This window comes from Paralichthys olivaceus, chromosome 2, assembly GCF_024713975.1.
Source record: "Paralichthys olivaceus isolate ysfri-2021 chromosome 2, ASM2471397v2, whole genome shotgun sequence".
NCBI classification, from domain to species: domain Eukaryota; kingdom Metazoa; phylum Chordata; class Actinopteri; order Pleuronectiformes; family Paralichthyidae; genus Paralichthys; species Paralichthys olivaceus.
The window spans coordinates 6359112-6376894 of record NC_091094.1 but is presented as its reverse complement, the minus strand read 5'-3'; the positions used below and the strand labels follow the sequence as shown (position 1 = coordinate 6376894).

General features: G+C 37.5%; 1 protein-coding gene across 2 annotated transcripts; it reads left to right on the top strand.

Annotated features, from left to right (window-relative positions):
* Positions 1-1296: 1296 nt before the first annotated feature.
* LOC109635399 (immunoglobulin-like and fibronectin type III domain-containing protein 1) lies at positions 1297-17783 on the top strand. 2 transcript variants are annotated; one of them, XM_069533265.1, is made up of 24 exons: positions 1297-1388; positions 5314-5396; positions 8299-8421; positions 8506-8645; positions 8816-8915; positions 9007-9033; positions 9176-9221; positions 9685-9880; positions 10316-10429; positions 10520-10682; positions 10759-11031; positions 11191-11502; positions 12103-12227; positions 12386-12527; positions 12635-12928; positions 13014-13313; positions 13673-13849; positions 14125-14253; positions 14387-14695; positions 15370-15455; positions 15578-15770; positions 16330-16626; positions 16784-17110; positions 17190-17783. In XM_069533265.1, exons 2-24 carry the CDS (start codon positions 5363-5365, stop codon positions 17192-17194), a joined length of 3912 nt encoding a protein of 1303 aa, XP_069389366.1. In that variant the 5' UTR covers positions 1297-1388; positions 5314-5362; the 3' UTR covers positions 17195-17783. The 2 variants fall into 2 exon arrangements, with proteins under 2 accessions (XP_069389366.1, XP_069389375.1); XM_069533274.1 differs by lacking the exons at positions 14387-14695; positions 15370-15455; positions 15578-15770 and having other exon boundaries at positions 1312-1388.

Genomic DNA, 17783 nt, shown 5'->3' with positions numbered 1-17783 from the left:
CTACTAAATTCAGTAGCAACACATTTCCAGCAGCACACATCTGAGCCCATGACACCATGCACATAGCAGTAAGTGCATTGAGCACTTATGAAACACGTTCACATTTTCATTGCTTTTCCATTTATATCCCCCTGAGCTGCCCAGTAAACTTATCTATAAGAGGATCCTTGACTGCAATGTTAACAGTCAAAAAAACTTTACAGGAAGAGTTTGATCACAAGAAAAAAAAAATCCAACCAATCTCTTTAACTGCTTCTATATATCTAAAATATTCATATATACAGGTCAGAAATAACCTTTCACTAAACATATATATAAAGCCAACATGCCTACTAATGACATTATATTCACAATTAGAAGTGGAGTTCAGCAGCCATGTTGATTATATTTAGCACAGTTGTGGCTTTATGTAAGAGTGCGTACGTCATGTCCTCGGCCAGGTCAGGGGTGACATCCGTGTTTATTCTCCACTCGTGTCATCAGGCTTTTCTTTCAGTTATGTCTCTTTTATGAAGTCGAGGTGATTCTTCAACGTGTTTAGATAAGTTATGCTTGTTTAACCTCTGACAATGGGGACCTTATTTCTAGGTACTCAGTGCTCAGTACAAAACAACAACACCATCATGAGTAACCATCTTTTTATAATGCCGCCACAATGTGACTAACTAAATACCATACGGTGCTGTGAGAATTTCCGTTTATGCTTTCAGAGACTAACTGGATCAGCCAATTCATTCATATCAATCACAGATTATTTTACCGAATAAAATGTCTCGTGTTAATGTTAACTGTCCAATAAAGACCACAGTGAATTGATCATATTACTAGAAACCTTGTTAAGCTGCCAGTCAAAGGCTTATGGTGGGATGCTTTACCTCTTGCATGTGGGACATTACTGTGGTTGTTTTGGATCCACAATTCATGAAGTCTACACCATGAAGGTCAAGTGCAGATATATCCATCACTAATGAGATTGGCATTAATGATACTTTGCTAGACTTCATCCCTTTCTGACAGGTGTGGATACTGATATACACAACTAGTCACATATGATGCTGCGGGTGTTTTTATATTGTCAACAGTCACAGTAGAAAACGTCTACTGGATGTGTCCAATGACAGATTGAATGAACAGTCATAATGTATTTCCAGGGGCAGCTGCAAAGTGATCCCTTTCATTGGGATAAGAAAGATGAACCTCCACCTTATATCGTTGCCATAATATGGGTTTTACTAATTACATTTCAGCCATGTATGGGTTTTCTATGCACATCCCCAAAACCATTTTTATCACCAGACAAAAAGGGGTGTCCACTTTGAAATACTGGATAGAGAGAGCGAGTACAAGCTTAAGACGGACAGCTGAAGGTAGACGCGGAAGAACGGAAAGTAAGTCAGATTTTGTTAATTAGCAGCCAGTATGAATAAATTTAATTAAATCAGGCAAATACATATCAAGGAGAATATTTTAAAGATGTAATTGAAACCTTCATGCAGGATATTCAAATGTAACATTATTTCAATGAGGGAGCAGTACAGGGAAGTTTAACTTAATTTTTCAGTTTAATCAATCTTGATTTACTGATCTCACTAGCATAATGGAGTTAAAGGGTTAAAATACTGTATTTAACTCTGCTCAACTACTGACAAAAGCTCAACAAGAAAAATGCCATAAGATTTTGAAATGCTTAATTCTTATGATCAGCAGATATTGTGTTTTTTTGTATACCTAGGTCAAAATGATCATCTCAATCCAAATAACCTTTTTGTGCCAAATACAAAAAAATTAATGCTGTGAAGTCTGAAATTGGTTTCTTAAACTAACAGAAAAGTAAAATGAAGCTTTTGACATCATCCTGCAATTCTGACATTAACTGTGTGCCATGTTTCAACTGGGTTATTGTGACTAGCAAAGGATTTAGCAGGAGCCTAAAGATCAGTTTTCACAAAAGTGTGACACATCAAAACCTTTTTTCTCTTTTTTTTTTGCTGGTTTGTAAATGTTCAGGGTCAAATATTATTTTTCCATATGCTCTGTTCCTCTTGAGTTGCTCAAAATGAAACCACATAACCACATAAAAATCCTTATGGTTATAATCTTGATATGCAGCCCATTTTGCTCTAATCTTAGCCTCTTGGCTTTGAAGATACTAAAACAATTATCCAACTAACTCAGAGATTAAAAATACCCTGCAATGTATTGAGCTAAAAGTCTTGACACACAAAAGCAGGTCAAAGTCATTTCTAATTTACTGCCTATAGCTGAAGTTTTGGTTAAATTAAATTCTGTATCCAAAATTCCCTTTCTGGAATGTTTTTGTCACTTTAGTAAATAGAGTGCACAATCAATGTTTTTTTTTCACTTTTAAACACAAGAGGAAGTTACATATTCTATCAGCAGTTCAGTTTCAAGTGAATTGTTTCAGTCAATACCCAAATGAAAATCAATTTTTAGAAATTTGTGGCATAAACAACACAGATATTTGCACTGCCTTAACTTGCCTGATGCAAAGACATTCTGCTCCTGTCTATGTTTGGATCATGAGCAGTTAAACTGCTGGTACAGCCACTTGACTCCACAGGCACTTAGGCAGAGTCAGCCACTAGGTGGGATTTCACATTCCCTATTTACAGTTTCCCAAAGTGTCTCCAACTGTCTGAGCGGGTCACACAAGGAGTCAAGGCACTCCACTTTGACAGGCTGATGTCATACAGAGACATGGATGACACATGAGGAGAACCTCCAAGGCAAGTCTTATCCAGCCAACCCATCTCTGGCCCATGACCCCTTTTTGGGTGTCCTAGGTTCTCATGACCCAAGCAGCAAAAGAATGGTCAAGTTTCCATTACAGAAGTTAAGTCATGCAACCTTGACTATACTTGCAACTGTGTGTGTGTGTGTGTGTGTGTGTGTGTGTGTGTGTGTGTGTGTGTGTGTGTGGTGGGGGGGCTATGTTCTAAATGAATTATATAAAAATAAATAAAAGATCTGATCAGAAACAGATAACTGATTCATCTATTAACTAAAACTGTACATTTGTAAATAAAATAAAAAGTTAAATAAAAATTTGTGCAAAATCCATTAGTGTCACCTTTAAGCAAAAGTACATCAAATTTAGTCATGTCTATCATATATATTACATAAATATGCATACACACATGGACAGGTGAGAAAAACTAAGGAAAGATTAAAGAAAAACCACTATAAGGTGACAGTAACATGTTGGGACAACACGTGCCATCAGAATAGTATTTATGTGCCTTGACCTTGATTCCACAAGTCCGTTGGACGCTACAGAACAATTGGAAGGTCTTTCTAAAAGATAAAAGAGTTTGATCTTATCTACAGACTGAAATTCAGAGCATATGATTCACATTATTTCCATACTCATCAAACCATCCCTGTTCTTTGTAAAGGCCTCTGTATTTGCATTTTTCCCCCCATTAATCTATTTTGGATTTTCCTTTGTCACCTATATGAACATATATTAGATATTGAAATATCTCTTTGTATTCACATCCATTGCTTGAAGTTTAGCTCAGGAGCCTTGTATTGATTATCTTTCAGATGTTTCTATACCTTGATTGGAGTCAAATTGATTCAATATGACTTGGAGAGGCTGTGAGGATTTAGGAACTGTGTGCACAGCTTTGAGGCAGAATTGTCTCGAGACATTGATCTGGGGAAGGCTATGAGAGTATTTCACACAGACAAAATAATGTAGAAGTGGCTTAGGGGACAGGACAACCTGTGAATGTCCTTGAGTGGCCGCACAGCTGAGAAAGGCTGTACACTGACGGTCCCTATTCAAGCTGATGGAGTTTGAGTGAATATGAATGACAGAAGATAATCCCCAAATCTAGATGTGCAAAGCCTGTTGTGTCATATCAAGGAAGACTTGAGGCTATAATCGCTGCACAGGGAGCTTCAACTAAGTACTGAGCAAAGGGTCTAAATAATAAAACTGTATTTGAGATATTTTAGCTTTTCATTTTTAATAAATTTGCAAACATTTACTTTCCCTTTGCCATTAAGGGTTATTGGGTGTTGAGCAGCAAGAAAAAATAATTCTAGCTTAGGGTTGCAGGCTAGCAAAATGTGAAAAACATAAAGGGATCTGGACACTTTCTGCATGGACTGTTTGTGTAGTGGTCAAATTATAGGTTTTTCAATGGGCGATGAGAGCCTGACAGGCAGTGGTCGATAAACAAGGTCAAGTTTCCTTGAGCTGTATCCGCTCTATTGAAGCATGCACCCAGATGACACTCGTGGATTTTATTAACTCATCAGAGGCTTGTTCAAGTAACTGAACCTACAGCCAGCGTTCACCTATGTGCTTTTAGTAGTGTTGTGATAGAGAGAAAGAAAAAAGCATCAGAACTAAGTGAAAGTGTCGGAAATCAAATTGTTATTCAGAGCAAAGAGAGGCTTTCTCAGACTCAGATTGTGAGGCAGTGGATTTAAAACTCTAAAAACACTTTGCAGGAACTGGAACAGTTGTATGCAAAGCATGATCAGGCAGAACAAAAGTATACCATCAGAAGATCAATATATCAAGCTTAGTGTCCACTGAGGTTGTTCAAGAGCAGTGTCGACCAATGGAAAATTTTAAATGTTAAATATTCAAATGTTTGGATACCAATGGCTCGCAAGGCCAAGGACAATACTTAGAGATAATGAACACCAATTAGTCACAAGTTTATAATTAGCTAAATGTTTTAATGCTTTGTAATATTGTGTGATTATTATTGCCTTATTTTTCCTGTATTTGAAATTCTAATGTCTGATGTACAATCCTGTTCATTCTATATGTGTGTATATATATATATATATATATATATATATTGTGTTTACATTTTATATTTTTTATTTCCATGTTTTTATATTTGCTTAAAGATTATTATCTTACTTATTACTTTTCTACTGACGTGTGTATTTTTCTATTGAGGGCAATTTGCAGAGAAGTGGTACTAAAAAAAGTAAATTAATCTGCTGAGACAATATTAATTAATAACAACATCTAATATTAAGAGAGCCTTGAAGGCTTTGACCCAAAGGTTGAGAAACACTGCAACAGGGCCCACAAATAAATATGAGGACTGTGAAGCATATTTGCTGCAGTTCATTTTTATGATTCTTTCCCTCCGTAACATTTATTTGAAAGCCATTTAGATTGTTGTACATTATGGTTTGATGATAAAGTTTGTCTAACTCATGGGAACTCTTTCATTGTTCAAATGTCTGCCACAGAGAAGTGCAAACAGGCATCAACCACAACGCACAGAGCGGTGACAGCTTTTCTTTGTGTTCTAGCCAAAGAGTGACAACAGCTTTTATATGACAAATAACTGACAACGCTGCAATGTTGGATAAAAAGCGGGACCCAAAGGCCGTAGGTAAGTGGCTGTTTATATGTTACTGTTAGTACTGTTATCTTTAAATACATAAACACTTCAGACAAAGCCCTTTGCTCATATATACATACAATTACACACAGGTTAAACTTCAGTTTAGTCTGATTAGAAAAAAAACAGGTGTGAAAGGTACCACAGTCTGAATCAACAAACCAAATCTATATCTGACCAAAAACCAGTGGTGTCGGTCTGGATCAAGGAAACACTATTGGGATTGTTGGCTGTAAGTAAACACTGTTTTAGATTATTCAGACGGACCTATTGCAGGAAGTTGAGAGAGCATTAAACAATAGAAGAAGAAGAAGAAGAAGCGGCTCACAGGATTCCTTGTTGTCTGCACCTCTGATGATACAAAGTTTGAAGGATGAGGAGTAATACTTTACTCATATCACAGGGGCAACAAATTAACAGAGTAAACACATTCATTCTCAATTAAAAAAAGGAAAGACTACTTCTTTTATGCATGTTATTCAAAAACATTAGTGAATACAGTAGCCTGATTGAAAACATGAACACGTCCAATGCACAACCTTCTAAAAACCAATCGATGTCAAGAAAGGCAGACGCAGCATATGTAGGTGCTGACGACACAACGTTTGAAGGGTTCTGCAAAACTCTCTAAATTGCTGAGTGAAAACTTTACTAATCAGATCAAATAATGCAACAAAGACATGAACCTTGGTCCAGACCATCAGGGGTGAAAACACCCTTTAATACATGTAAAGACACTTGTAAGAGTTGGTCAATTATGAAGACAACAAAGAAAGATTAAAATTAACTCTAACTGTAATTATGCTTGCTTAATCACCAACGCCAAAACATTTTCAACTTAATTTAATGTATTCCTGAGGATACATATGAAGGACAAGAAGTGTACACCTTTAATTTTCTACCTCTAAGAAACCCTATTCCAGAGTGTCTGGAAATCATTCACACTTGTTCAAGAGGCCAAGTGTTGGTTGGTGGCTCAGAGTGGTTTATGAACAGGATATCGGCTTTATACAGCCAACACAATCTCACTGAAGGTGTGCTGCAGTCTGCGGCTGTCCAAATCCACACACTTCTTCCAAAAGCAATTGGTATGCAGAAGCAAACAACCGACTTCTGTCCTACCAGACTTGGATTATGCGTGAATCAATGCTTGGGGAACAAGGTTACGATAATCCTGCCTGAATTCAGATGATATACGAGTGTAAAACCAACCCCTTGAGAAATGACACATGGGATTTGATGAATATTCAATCCTGCTGCAAAGAAGTGATGGAGAGTTATCTAAATTCTGCTCACACAGAAAGTGAAATATGAAGCTAACACTTGAGTTTAATATTTGTCTCTGCAAATCTTTCACTTCAGAGAGGATCTGATTTCCATTTGTTTTTTCCTCTTTTTTTTTATCCATGTTTATTTTTGTGTTCTCATTTAAAACCTTAAAGGATTGTGAACATCCACTTTTTTTGAAAGAACCTCTGAAACCTTTCACAGTTTTAAGTCCCATTAGCTGCATATGAATTATTGATTAGGGCATCACAGATGTGGATGAACTTGTTGAGCTGAGTTGTATGAGGTTGTTTGACTACTGAGGTTGTGTCACTGCCATAGACTGTATATAAAGGGATCACTGCACTGATTCACCAGATTATGACCTATACCTTTGGAAACAAGTGCTGTAATACAAGCATCCTAATTCTATAAATGAAATACTGCATATGGTGTAAAATGGTAAACTGTCATGATAACAGGATGTATTTGATTCTGCACATAGCTGCCAGGTAATTATTTGTTTGACCTATTTATGAGCTGCAGCAGTATGTTGAGGCCACAAGGTGACTACAGCAGCTCTGAGTCATAATGAGGTATGATGCCAGAGCAGAAAAAGTAACAGATGGTCAGTTGGAGTTTTGTGATTTCAACAGCTGTTGGATGAGCTTGGTGTTGAGTTGTGACTCATCCTACAGTTGAAACGTTAGAGGGGAAACAGGCTGAAAAATGTGACACCTTTCTCTATTCTGCCATCTCCACAACCACAGATAAGAAGTGTTAATGGCTACAAAAGCTAAAGCCTAATGGCTGCAGCACACTAGAGGATTTACAACTTTTGACCAATCTAAAAAATGTGAGACCACGGACATAATGACAGATTAGAAGCATTTTTATCTTATAGTCTTCAAAACACACACACTGGACGACCTGGCTAGAACCTCAGGCCACACACACACAATTTGTAGTGGCTTGTGATATCTTCTTATTTTTCTTATTTTATGGCGGTTGGCAAATAAGTAGTATTACCACTATCTACTGAACTGGAGTGTGCAACTGTGGTCGAACGTGACTTAAATTTGGCATTTTGCGTATACATTTTACAGTGTGAGTTTGATGTGTATTGTTGTTTACAGCTGCACAAATACATTCATATAAATTCATATAAAAGACTTAATCAGAGCGGTTCACAAAATTAAAAGGTCTCATGATGTTGTGGCTGATGGTTGAGATGAAGAGAAAGGAAATATTGCCCTCTTGTGAGACACTGATATAACTGCAACTGCATGATGAAGATGTTACCCAGCCCCCATCTGAACTTACCATGGAATCTTATTTAGTAACTTTTTTCTTGCAAATCTTTGATATAATGTATATCAAACATTTTACAATGTGTTTTAATTATTTAAAAAATGTGGACTTGATTGGTGGGATAACTTTCGAGACATTTTGAAGTAATCAAACCAATGGTTCGGCTCAGGGATGTTTTTATAGTGTAAATAATTTATATACTCTGTTTCAATACATGAAGCATGTATGTTTTCTGTTCATCACATGATCCTTGGCTGGTTTGACTTTCACATCCTGACAGTTAAGTTATCAAATTACCAATGTCTGGTCTTAACAGTGGCTATCAAGAAACAGTCCAGAGTTCCTGGGGTTGTAATCACTCAATGTGTTGAGCGAGTGCCTCTTGGAAAGTCAACACCTGACTTCACACGGAAGCCATTGGCTACAACTGTACAAGAGGGTAAAAAACTATTCTAATAACATTATCAGGCACAATTTACAACTGGATTACTATTGTGGCTCACTGTATTTTTATTTCTTTTAGGTAAAAAAGCCGTTTTAAAAGCTATGGTTAGCGGAGAGCCAGCACCAACTGTCACCTGGGAGCGCCACAATGGTGAAGTTGATGACCCAGAAAAGTACAAGAACCGATATGATGAAAGAGCTCGAGAGCACATTTTAGAGGTGAGAGAAGAGTATTCAAATAAAATGCTCCACATCATATAAAACAGAAACTTAAACTTATATATTGTAACAATTACTTTCAAAATACGAGGAATGCTGTTTGAGTTCAGGACTCAACTATATTATTGAGGAAATTCGTTTCTTTAAAATTATTTTTTCTTTTTAATCAGATACCAAATGTAAAACTAGACCAAGCTGACACCTACAGATGCTTAGCCACCAATGAGTTTGGAAATGCTGTCTGCACCACAACACTCAGTGTTACTGAAGGTAAAACACAGATTTAATCAATAAATTAAATTACAATATCCGATACTGTGGGTATGACAATTCACTTTTATTTTGTTTTGTTTTCCTCTAGTTGGCTTAAAGAAGAAAGGTCGGGCAGGTAAGACGTTTATTAGTTTCAAATAATTATTAAAAAAGTAAAAAAAATGACTTGTTTGCATTTCCAACATTTTAAGGTTTCAAAGAAACTCTACTGAACAAAAGTTGGAAACAATCTGACTGTTGCATTTTTGATTTTTCAGGTGACGGACAAGCACCACAGGATTTCAGATCAATGCTTAAGAAAACGTGAGTTCAAGTCAACGTTTAACATGAAATGCTGTAAACTAGTGTTGTCACGATACCAACATTTTGGTATTGATACGGATGGTTCTCTGAACTCCTTGAGCAGGTCTGGATGCTTGTCCTTCAAGTGTTTTGCCAAGTTGGAAGTGTTTCCACCCTTTGCCACACATGTTTTGTAACACTGTTTGCACAGTGGCGCATCGGTATTAATGGCTTCACCGTGCTCATATGTTTTCAAGCCAATTCCATATAGCACTTCGCGCACCTGGTTTGGGGCCTGCTGGCCCTGGCCTGCTCGCCCCGGCTCAAATTACAAAAAAATAAATAAATAAAAAAAATTAAAAAAGTACTGATCTTATCCAAGCGCTGTATAGTACCATTTTAAATGCATCAGTACCCCGGTACCAATTTAGTACCATACCAAACAAGCCTACTTTAAACACACTAAAACATTCTACTCTTCCAGTGTTGTTGTCACCAGAAAAAAACAACTGCCACCAAAGAAAGAGGGAGAAATTGATCCTAAGCTCTGGGAGTTGCTTCTCAGTGCACCAAGAAAGGACTACGAAAAAATCTGTTTGGACTTTGGTGTAACTGACTTTCGTTGGATGCTGAAGAGACTCAACCAGATGAAAAAAGAGAGAGAAGATGAACAGGCAAAGGTACTGCATGAAGAATATAACAACTAAAACAACTGCACATGTATTCGTACATATATCTTGGTGATGTTTCGAGCAATGTGTAAAAACTTATTTTGCATATTTTGGTGTGAGGGTTTATAACGTTTGCCTAGAATCTGATAAAGAGAGAATAGAAAATCTGGAGTCTTTCAAGACCAGTCTGTAAAGAAGCATTTCACTGCACTCACAGCTTTACTTTGTTTTCATGAAGTGACGAGTATTATATAATATATAATATAATATTTGAAAGTTTTATGTTTTTAATTTTTATGGATGTTAGCTTTGCCTGAGGGTAGAGCCTAGTGCATCTTAACAAATATCCAATGCTCTGCTCAAGGCTGCTTGAATTGTAATTCTATGGCCTAAGCAAGTTCAGAGCGATATCTATGATGGATGCATACTTTATATTTGTTGCAGGTTATAGAGAAGCTGGAGAATGTGAAACAAATAGAAGTGAAACCTAATGGGAGAGCTGAATTTAGCCTCAACATGACTCTCTGGGACCCCAACAGTGTTATTGATTTATACAAGGTGGGTTCAACTTCCACAATATTCCAAAGTATTCTTTGTTAAGATCAATAACAGCTAACATTAACTTTGTGACTTCTTTTCTCTCAAAAGGATGGAAAATCAGTACAATACGGTGATGATGAAACTTCAAAGCATAGCCTTAAGAAAACCGGGACAAAGTATGTTTTCAGCATCAAAGACCCTCAACCAGAAGATGCTGGATTTTACCAGGTTGATGTTGAAGAAGCAAATGTCCTGACAACTGACTTTCAAGGTAAAGCATAATGTTCTACTTTCAATAAAACAGGATATTTGTATTAGCAGGTGGTGAACTTTCTCTCTTCTTTTAGTGCCTGCTGTGAACTTTGTAGCAAAGATCAAGGATGCAAAGGCTGTTGAAAGCGAGGATGCAATCTTTCAGTGTGTCTTGTCGACACCGCTCAACAGAATCACATGGTCAAAACAGGACTCATCACTCGATCATGGGGACAAATATGAAATCACCGTCTCAGAAGACAAACTCACTCACACATTAAGAGTCAGAGACTGTAAAATGGCAGATAATGGAGCATATTATGCCATCGCTGGGATAACTTCCAACAGTGCCTCTCTCACAGTGGAAGGTGGGGAATCTTTCTTTTTTCATTATATCAATCAAATATTAATCTAATCTTAATGGTCGGAAACTCGCATGAGCACTTTTTTGTAATAACTTCTTATACTTTTAAAGGGCTTCATAACTGTTTCAACAAAATAAAGAATTCAGTCTGTCTGTATTTCAGCTGATCCAGACGGCAGTAAAAGTCGTGAGGGCATCAAAACTGGGGATCAGGATAATCTGACTAAACAAGCATTTGAACAAGAAAAAGACAAACGAGCACAGCCTAAGAAAGATACAGCTGATTCAGAAGCTGCGGCTGCTCTGACGGATGGAGGAGAAGGTTCTGGTGACGGGTCTAGTGATGGATCCAAAGATGGATCTGGGATGAAGACAGATGGAGATGATGGAGATAATGAAAATAATATGGGAGATACAGATGATAAGAAAAAGAAGCGATCACGAACTGGTCCTTTGGTTCCTGACACTGTTATAGGTAAGAGCCTCCATTGGATTGTGGTAGTTTTAATTCCAGTGCTCTTAAATTGTCCTACTACTGCATAAATCGTCAGCTTTGCTATAATGGCCTGTCATCATCGAGTCAGAGAAATTCTAGGTTGAGGTTTGCTAGGCTTAAACCATTCTGGACCCATTTCTGCAGCACTGGCTTTATTCCTTCAGATATAATAGAAAGACACTCGGCACCAATCTTTATTCATTATTTTTTTATAACACCAACAATTTTGGATTTTCTCTCAATTAATTGTTCACTATGACCAAAAGATCAAGAACAGAAAATGCATCTGAAGTGAGAATCATGGGCATTAATCTTGTAAACCACTTACAATGGATTTTCAGATGAGACTTAAGCCAATAATCTTTATAATTTAATCTAATTAGTTTAGTTTATTAATTAATTGAATGTTAAAAACCAGGCTTTGTGTTAACCACAAGATAGAGACATACTGTAAACAAGAAAGAAAGTAGACACATAAAAGCCACATAAAAGGAAATATCATTGGATAATGTAATAGTTGTATTGTCTTCAATTTAGTTTCTATCATTTATAAATTTGACTTTGCTCTTACTGTTACAGATCGAGGTGTCCAATTTGTCAGTGGGCTGTCAGATACTGTTGCTAATATTGGTGAACGGGCAGAGCTGACTTGCAAACTAAGCACTGATGCCTCAGAGGGACGCTGGTATAAAAATGGGAAGCTGGTGAGTCAGCTGCTCCAGATGAATTATGTTTATAAAGAACCACGTCAATGCAATGGATTTTCTAGCTCCACTTCAGTAAAAATACATTTATATTACATTGCATAAATTAATTAATCAAACATTTGTCTTGTGAATATAAAATCTTTTTATCTGACAAGCTAACCAATGGGGATGGTGTAAGAATCATCAAAGATGGAGCCTGTCACAAGTTGAAAATTGATTGCTGTAAAAAAGACGACACAGCTGTGTACCGCTTTGAAGCTGAAGGACGTAAATCAGAAGCAACACTTAATATTCAAGGTCAGAATCAAAATACAATTGTAAATATATACATGGATCAAATATAATTTGATTCAGTTTAAAGGGGTTCAGGGCTTTGACAATTGTCTTTTTTACTCTCCAACAAGATCCGCCCAAAATTGACAGCGATGCTCTGGGAAAATTCACAAAGCCAGTTATTATAAAAGCGGGTGAAAACGCTGAATGGAAGCTGCAATTCTCAGGCGGAGACCCGATGAATATACAGTGGTACAAGGATGATGACGAGCTGTTGCCGGGGCTCAATGTGAAGACTGAAACATCAGCTACTCAGAGCCAACTACGTCTGACTAAGTGCCAAAGGAAAGACAGTGGAGAGGTCAAAATAAAAATAAAAAACGAATTCGGTACAACAGAAGCAACTTCCAGACTTATTGTACTAGGTGAGTTGATAAAGAGACTTTGTAATTATATAATTTATAGTATTTTCTTTTAGCACAATATGATTTCTTATTGTTTTTTTATTAGACAAACCCACACCACCACAGGGACCTGCAGAGATTATTGAAAGTGCTGTGACATCTGTAGAGTTCAAATGGAAACCACCAAAAGACAGTGGTGGGTGCCCGATCACCAGCTACATCATAGAGCGCCAACAAGTGGGCCGGAGTAAATGGACAAATCTCGGTGAGATCAGTGGCAGCGATGCAAGTTACAGAGATTCAGATGTCGACCCTGGAAGAAGATACTGCTATCGGATTCGAGCCAAGACATCAGAAGGAATCAGTGATTACCTGCAAACAGAGGCGATAGCTGCTGGTGTTCTGCGTAAGAATTAGTTCAGAGCCTAATTTTAGCAATTCAAAGGGCATCTTTAGCTTCTCTCAAATGAAAACATAGCAACTTCTTGGGAAGTAGGTAGAGGAAGTAGGCAGAACAAACAATAAACAGATCTTTACTTCTTTTGAGAATATGTAATACTATAACAAAAAGGCAAAATGTCTGTTGATGCAACAAAACTACAAAAAGGTTTAAGTATGTGAGTCAGTAATGCCAACATGTTTTATCTTGCACCTAATGTTTTTCCATCTTGCCTGGTGACTCCAACTTCTGTACCAGAATTGTGTCACATGTAGAGCATTGGCCACCCTCATAAACATTGACAGAATTCTATGTTTCCCCCACAGGATATCCAGGAGCCCCAACAGCACCTAAAGTAATCAGTGCCTTTAAAGACTGCATCAATCTGGCATGGAGTCCTCCATGTGACACCGGAGGAACCAAAATAGTGGGTTACAATTTGGAAAAGAATAAGAAAGGCACTAATTACTGGAGCCTGGTAAACCAAGTAGGGCCAATTACAGGTAAGATTATCAGTTGGAGGCAACCATCTACATTAATGGGTAATGAAAACTAATATATACAACCTCTTATGGGGATATCAACCCCGTCAAACTAAGACTTCAACTGAATACTGCATCCATGAGGATACTGCTCAAAATATTTCTTTAATGGTTTTAAATTTCTATAAAAAGATTCCCACTGGTTTCACTATGTGAGAATCAATGCTTGCTCTGAATCAGCATAAATTAACTGATATTTCTAGAGACTGGATACCAACATCTTCCTTTTTCTCCAGATACAAAGTATGCAGTGAAAGATGTCTTTGAAGGGGCAGCGTATGAATTTAGAGTGTCTGCTATCAACCTGTCTGGTGCTGGAGATCCTAGTATTCCGTGTGACACAGTAATTGCAAGAGATCCAAAGAGTAAGTCAATCATATTGAGTTCTTATATTTCACTGTGGTTGTCAACAGTGAAAATATAATTATTGAAAGAGAAGCTATGTGCTGCTCAATGCAACAGTGTCTGTAGCTCTCTGTGTCTTTACAATCATTCCAGAACCTCCAGGCAAAGTCACAGACCTGAAATTAACATCCTCCAACTACACCACATTTTCCCTGGCTTGGACTAAACCTAAAGAAGTGAAAGGGGTTGAGGATGAAGCCCAAGAATACTATGTGGAGATAAGACTGATAGAAAGCCTTGAATGGACCCGCTGTAATGCCGTCCCAATTACTTTAACTTCCTACACTGTACTTGGCTTGAAGGCAATGGCCACATACTGGGTGAGAGTAATTGCCACCAATTACGGAGGTGATGGAGAACCTCAGGTCTTTGACAATTACGTCATTGCCATGCCCCCTCCCGGTAAGAGGATGTGAATCATGACCTCGATACTTTCTTGGAGTTTAGTTTTTTGTTTGAAATACTCAGAAGTCTCCAAAAATGGGTTTTCAGCACAAAATACATCTACACATAGCTGCCTTTGCTTTAAAACAGCCCTAGTGCTGTCAAAAATACAATATAGCTCTGCACCAAGACAACTGTTTATATAAAAGCTATTCTTCATTTTTTAGCAAGATACAATATTTACTTCTTCAACATCTCTGGATGATGTAGTTAAACAGTGGAATTGTGAAAAGACATGAAAGAAGAGGACTTTGGACATTTCAGCACAAATACAACAATCAGATTCAAATGCAGCTTTTAACAGTAGTAGTGTAGTAATTTCAACACATCATAAAGCATCAAAATGCCATGATAATGGAGGGGAAATAAATAGAATCACTGTGGAATACACATAGGTTCCAGTAACAGAGAGTAACGGGGAATTTTTAACAGCTATTATACTCATGAGCACAATACATTATAACATGCAAATAATCTATAATAGCTCTGGATTTATAAAGGTAATAATATTATGTGAAATAACTTTTCACTCTTCTTCCCTCACCTAAAATTTTAAAAATAATGAAAAACTACATTTATACTATCTGCTAAATTGTATGAATATGAATCAATTTAAAATGTTATCGTTGCAGTACGGCCAAAATTTAAAGACAGAAACATGAAAACCTTTGTGGTGGTGAGATCTGGAAACACAGTCCGTCTGAACATCAACTTTGAGGTACTTTGCAAGAGCTTTCCCACCGAACAGGTTCAGTGGAGAATATATTTTAATGTTTGAATGTTTAATTAACATCATGTATATCTTTATCAATGTATTTATCTGATCCCTATCGTCTACAGGCCTCCCCACTCCCAGAGATTAGTTGGTTAAAAGATGGAATTCCAGTGGCTAAACATGTGACAATTACCAACTCTGATAAAGGCTCTCAGTTGTTGATCCCCACTTCTGAACGCTCTGACAGCGGCGTCTACAGCATTACCGTCAAGAACCTGGTCGGCCAGGAGAGCTTCAATGTTGAAATAAGAGTTACAGGTAAATGGATGAATGAATGAATTCAGACTCCAATAAAGAGTACTAATGTGACTTGACTATGAACCAACCATTTTATCCACATTAGATCTATTTTAGGTACATAGATGTGGAGTTACAGTAGAATAGGAACAAGCAAGATCTGCTTTCAGAATACATTTTGTGTTAATCATTGTTTGGTATAGAAATACACTAATTACAAAGAATTATCCAGGTTCAAATATGGTCTGTAGAGTAAGACGAGCCAGTCGAATTTGTCAAAGAAGACCAAGACGAAAGCATAGTGTGTATAATAACATTTTTGAATATGCCCAACACTCTTGTCTGAACCGGCTGTTTCAAATCCTCTGCTTGAAGTTCCCACCTCTTATTTTTAGCACTCAACACTAAGCAGAGACAGCAAAATACTTATCTTACCCAACAGTGTTTTTGTTCCATCATAATGCCACAGTATAAAAAGTAACCACCATAACCTTATTGGCAGTTGGGTGGAATTCACATGGAAATGGACTGAGACTGTAATGAAAGTACAGTATGACTGTGTCTCTACATGTGATTGCAGATGATCCCAGGCCTCCAGGATCAGTGGAGCTGGATCAAAACATCCCAGGAACAGTGACTCTGTCCTGGTCTCCCTCTCCAGATGAGAAGAGGGACGACAGGCTACACTACATGGTTTCCCAACGGGACTCCTTCAAGCGCACTTGGAGGACAATGGCCGACAACCTCTTCAACAACAAGTTCACAGTTGTAAATATTTTGCCTGGACGGGAGTACTACTTCAGAGTGTTTGCTAAAAATGACATGGGCCTTTCAACACCTACTGAATCCCCTGTGTTTGAAAACAGAAAGGAAAAAGGTTTGTGCCACCATTTCAATCAGAGAGCCAAATCAAAGCCAAATCATGCCAGAACTAAATAGTTATCCTTCTAGTTAGAGAAAATGTCTCAGGGACACATGTTTAAACTCATTATTTAATTATCACAATTCTGTAAACCTTTATGCATTTCTTTCAGAAAAGTTCAAAGTGAACATGCCAAAGAAAAAAAACGTGGACTTCCAGGCCCCTCCAGCATTTATCGTCCCCCTGAAGATGCGTACGGCTCCACAAGGCTACGAGTGTCACATGAGTTGTGCAGTTAAGGGAGATCCATCTCCTCGTGTGACGTGGTACCGCAACAACATCAACCTGAACACAAACACCAACTACCACATCACTAATGTCTGCGGTGTCTGCTCCTTGCTCATACTGAGGGTCGGAGCCAAAGACAATGGTGAATACAAAGTAGTTATTGAGAACAAACTGGGGTCAGCGGAGTGCTCAATGATCCTGAACGTCAGAGGTATTATTTTCATTACTAATATTACAAGTAATTTTAACAGGGTGTCGATGAAATGACCTAAAAATATGTTTCTTTACAGAGTGAAGACCTGAACCTGCAAACAGTGTTTTGAACTGATTAGATTACATCTGTTATAGTCTTGACATACATGTTTAATAGCGTAGAACAAAAACAACAAAACGCATGTTATTTATTTTATTTGTTTCCTGTTCCACTTAATCATTATTTAAGGATATAAAGTATATAAAAAACTACTTAAAACATCTCAACTCTTTAGCATAGATATACTTAAAGTGACAATGATTAATCCTTGAAGGTATCATTTGGAGTTAATGACCTCTAGCAACGTTATTGAGTTATGTTTTCATGAGAGGGCCCCCGCTTTATTTGTATTTGATGCATGTCCTTACATTACACCTTGACAGAGACTGTTACTGTGAAATTAACACTTAACATCAGCTTGTGTCATAAATGGTAAGGTTTTGTGTTTAAATGGAGGCTTTGTGATGCAGCAGTACCCGCTACACCTCCTTGTTTGACCTACTCCTTTTTCTCAGAACTTTTCCTGGAGCATTACACGAGAGAGATCCTGTGAATGCATCGTGTCCATACAAATACAGAGAGTGTGAAATTGCTGGTACTTTAAAATAAATTGCTGAAAACAAATGAGAAA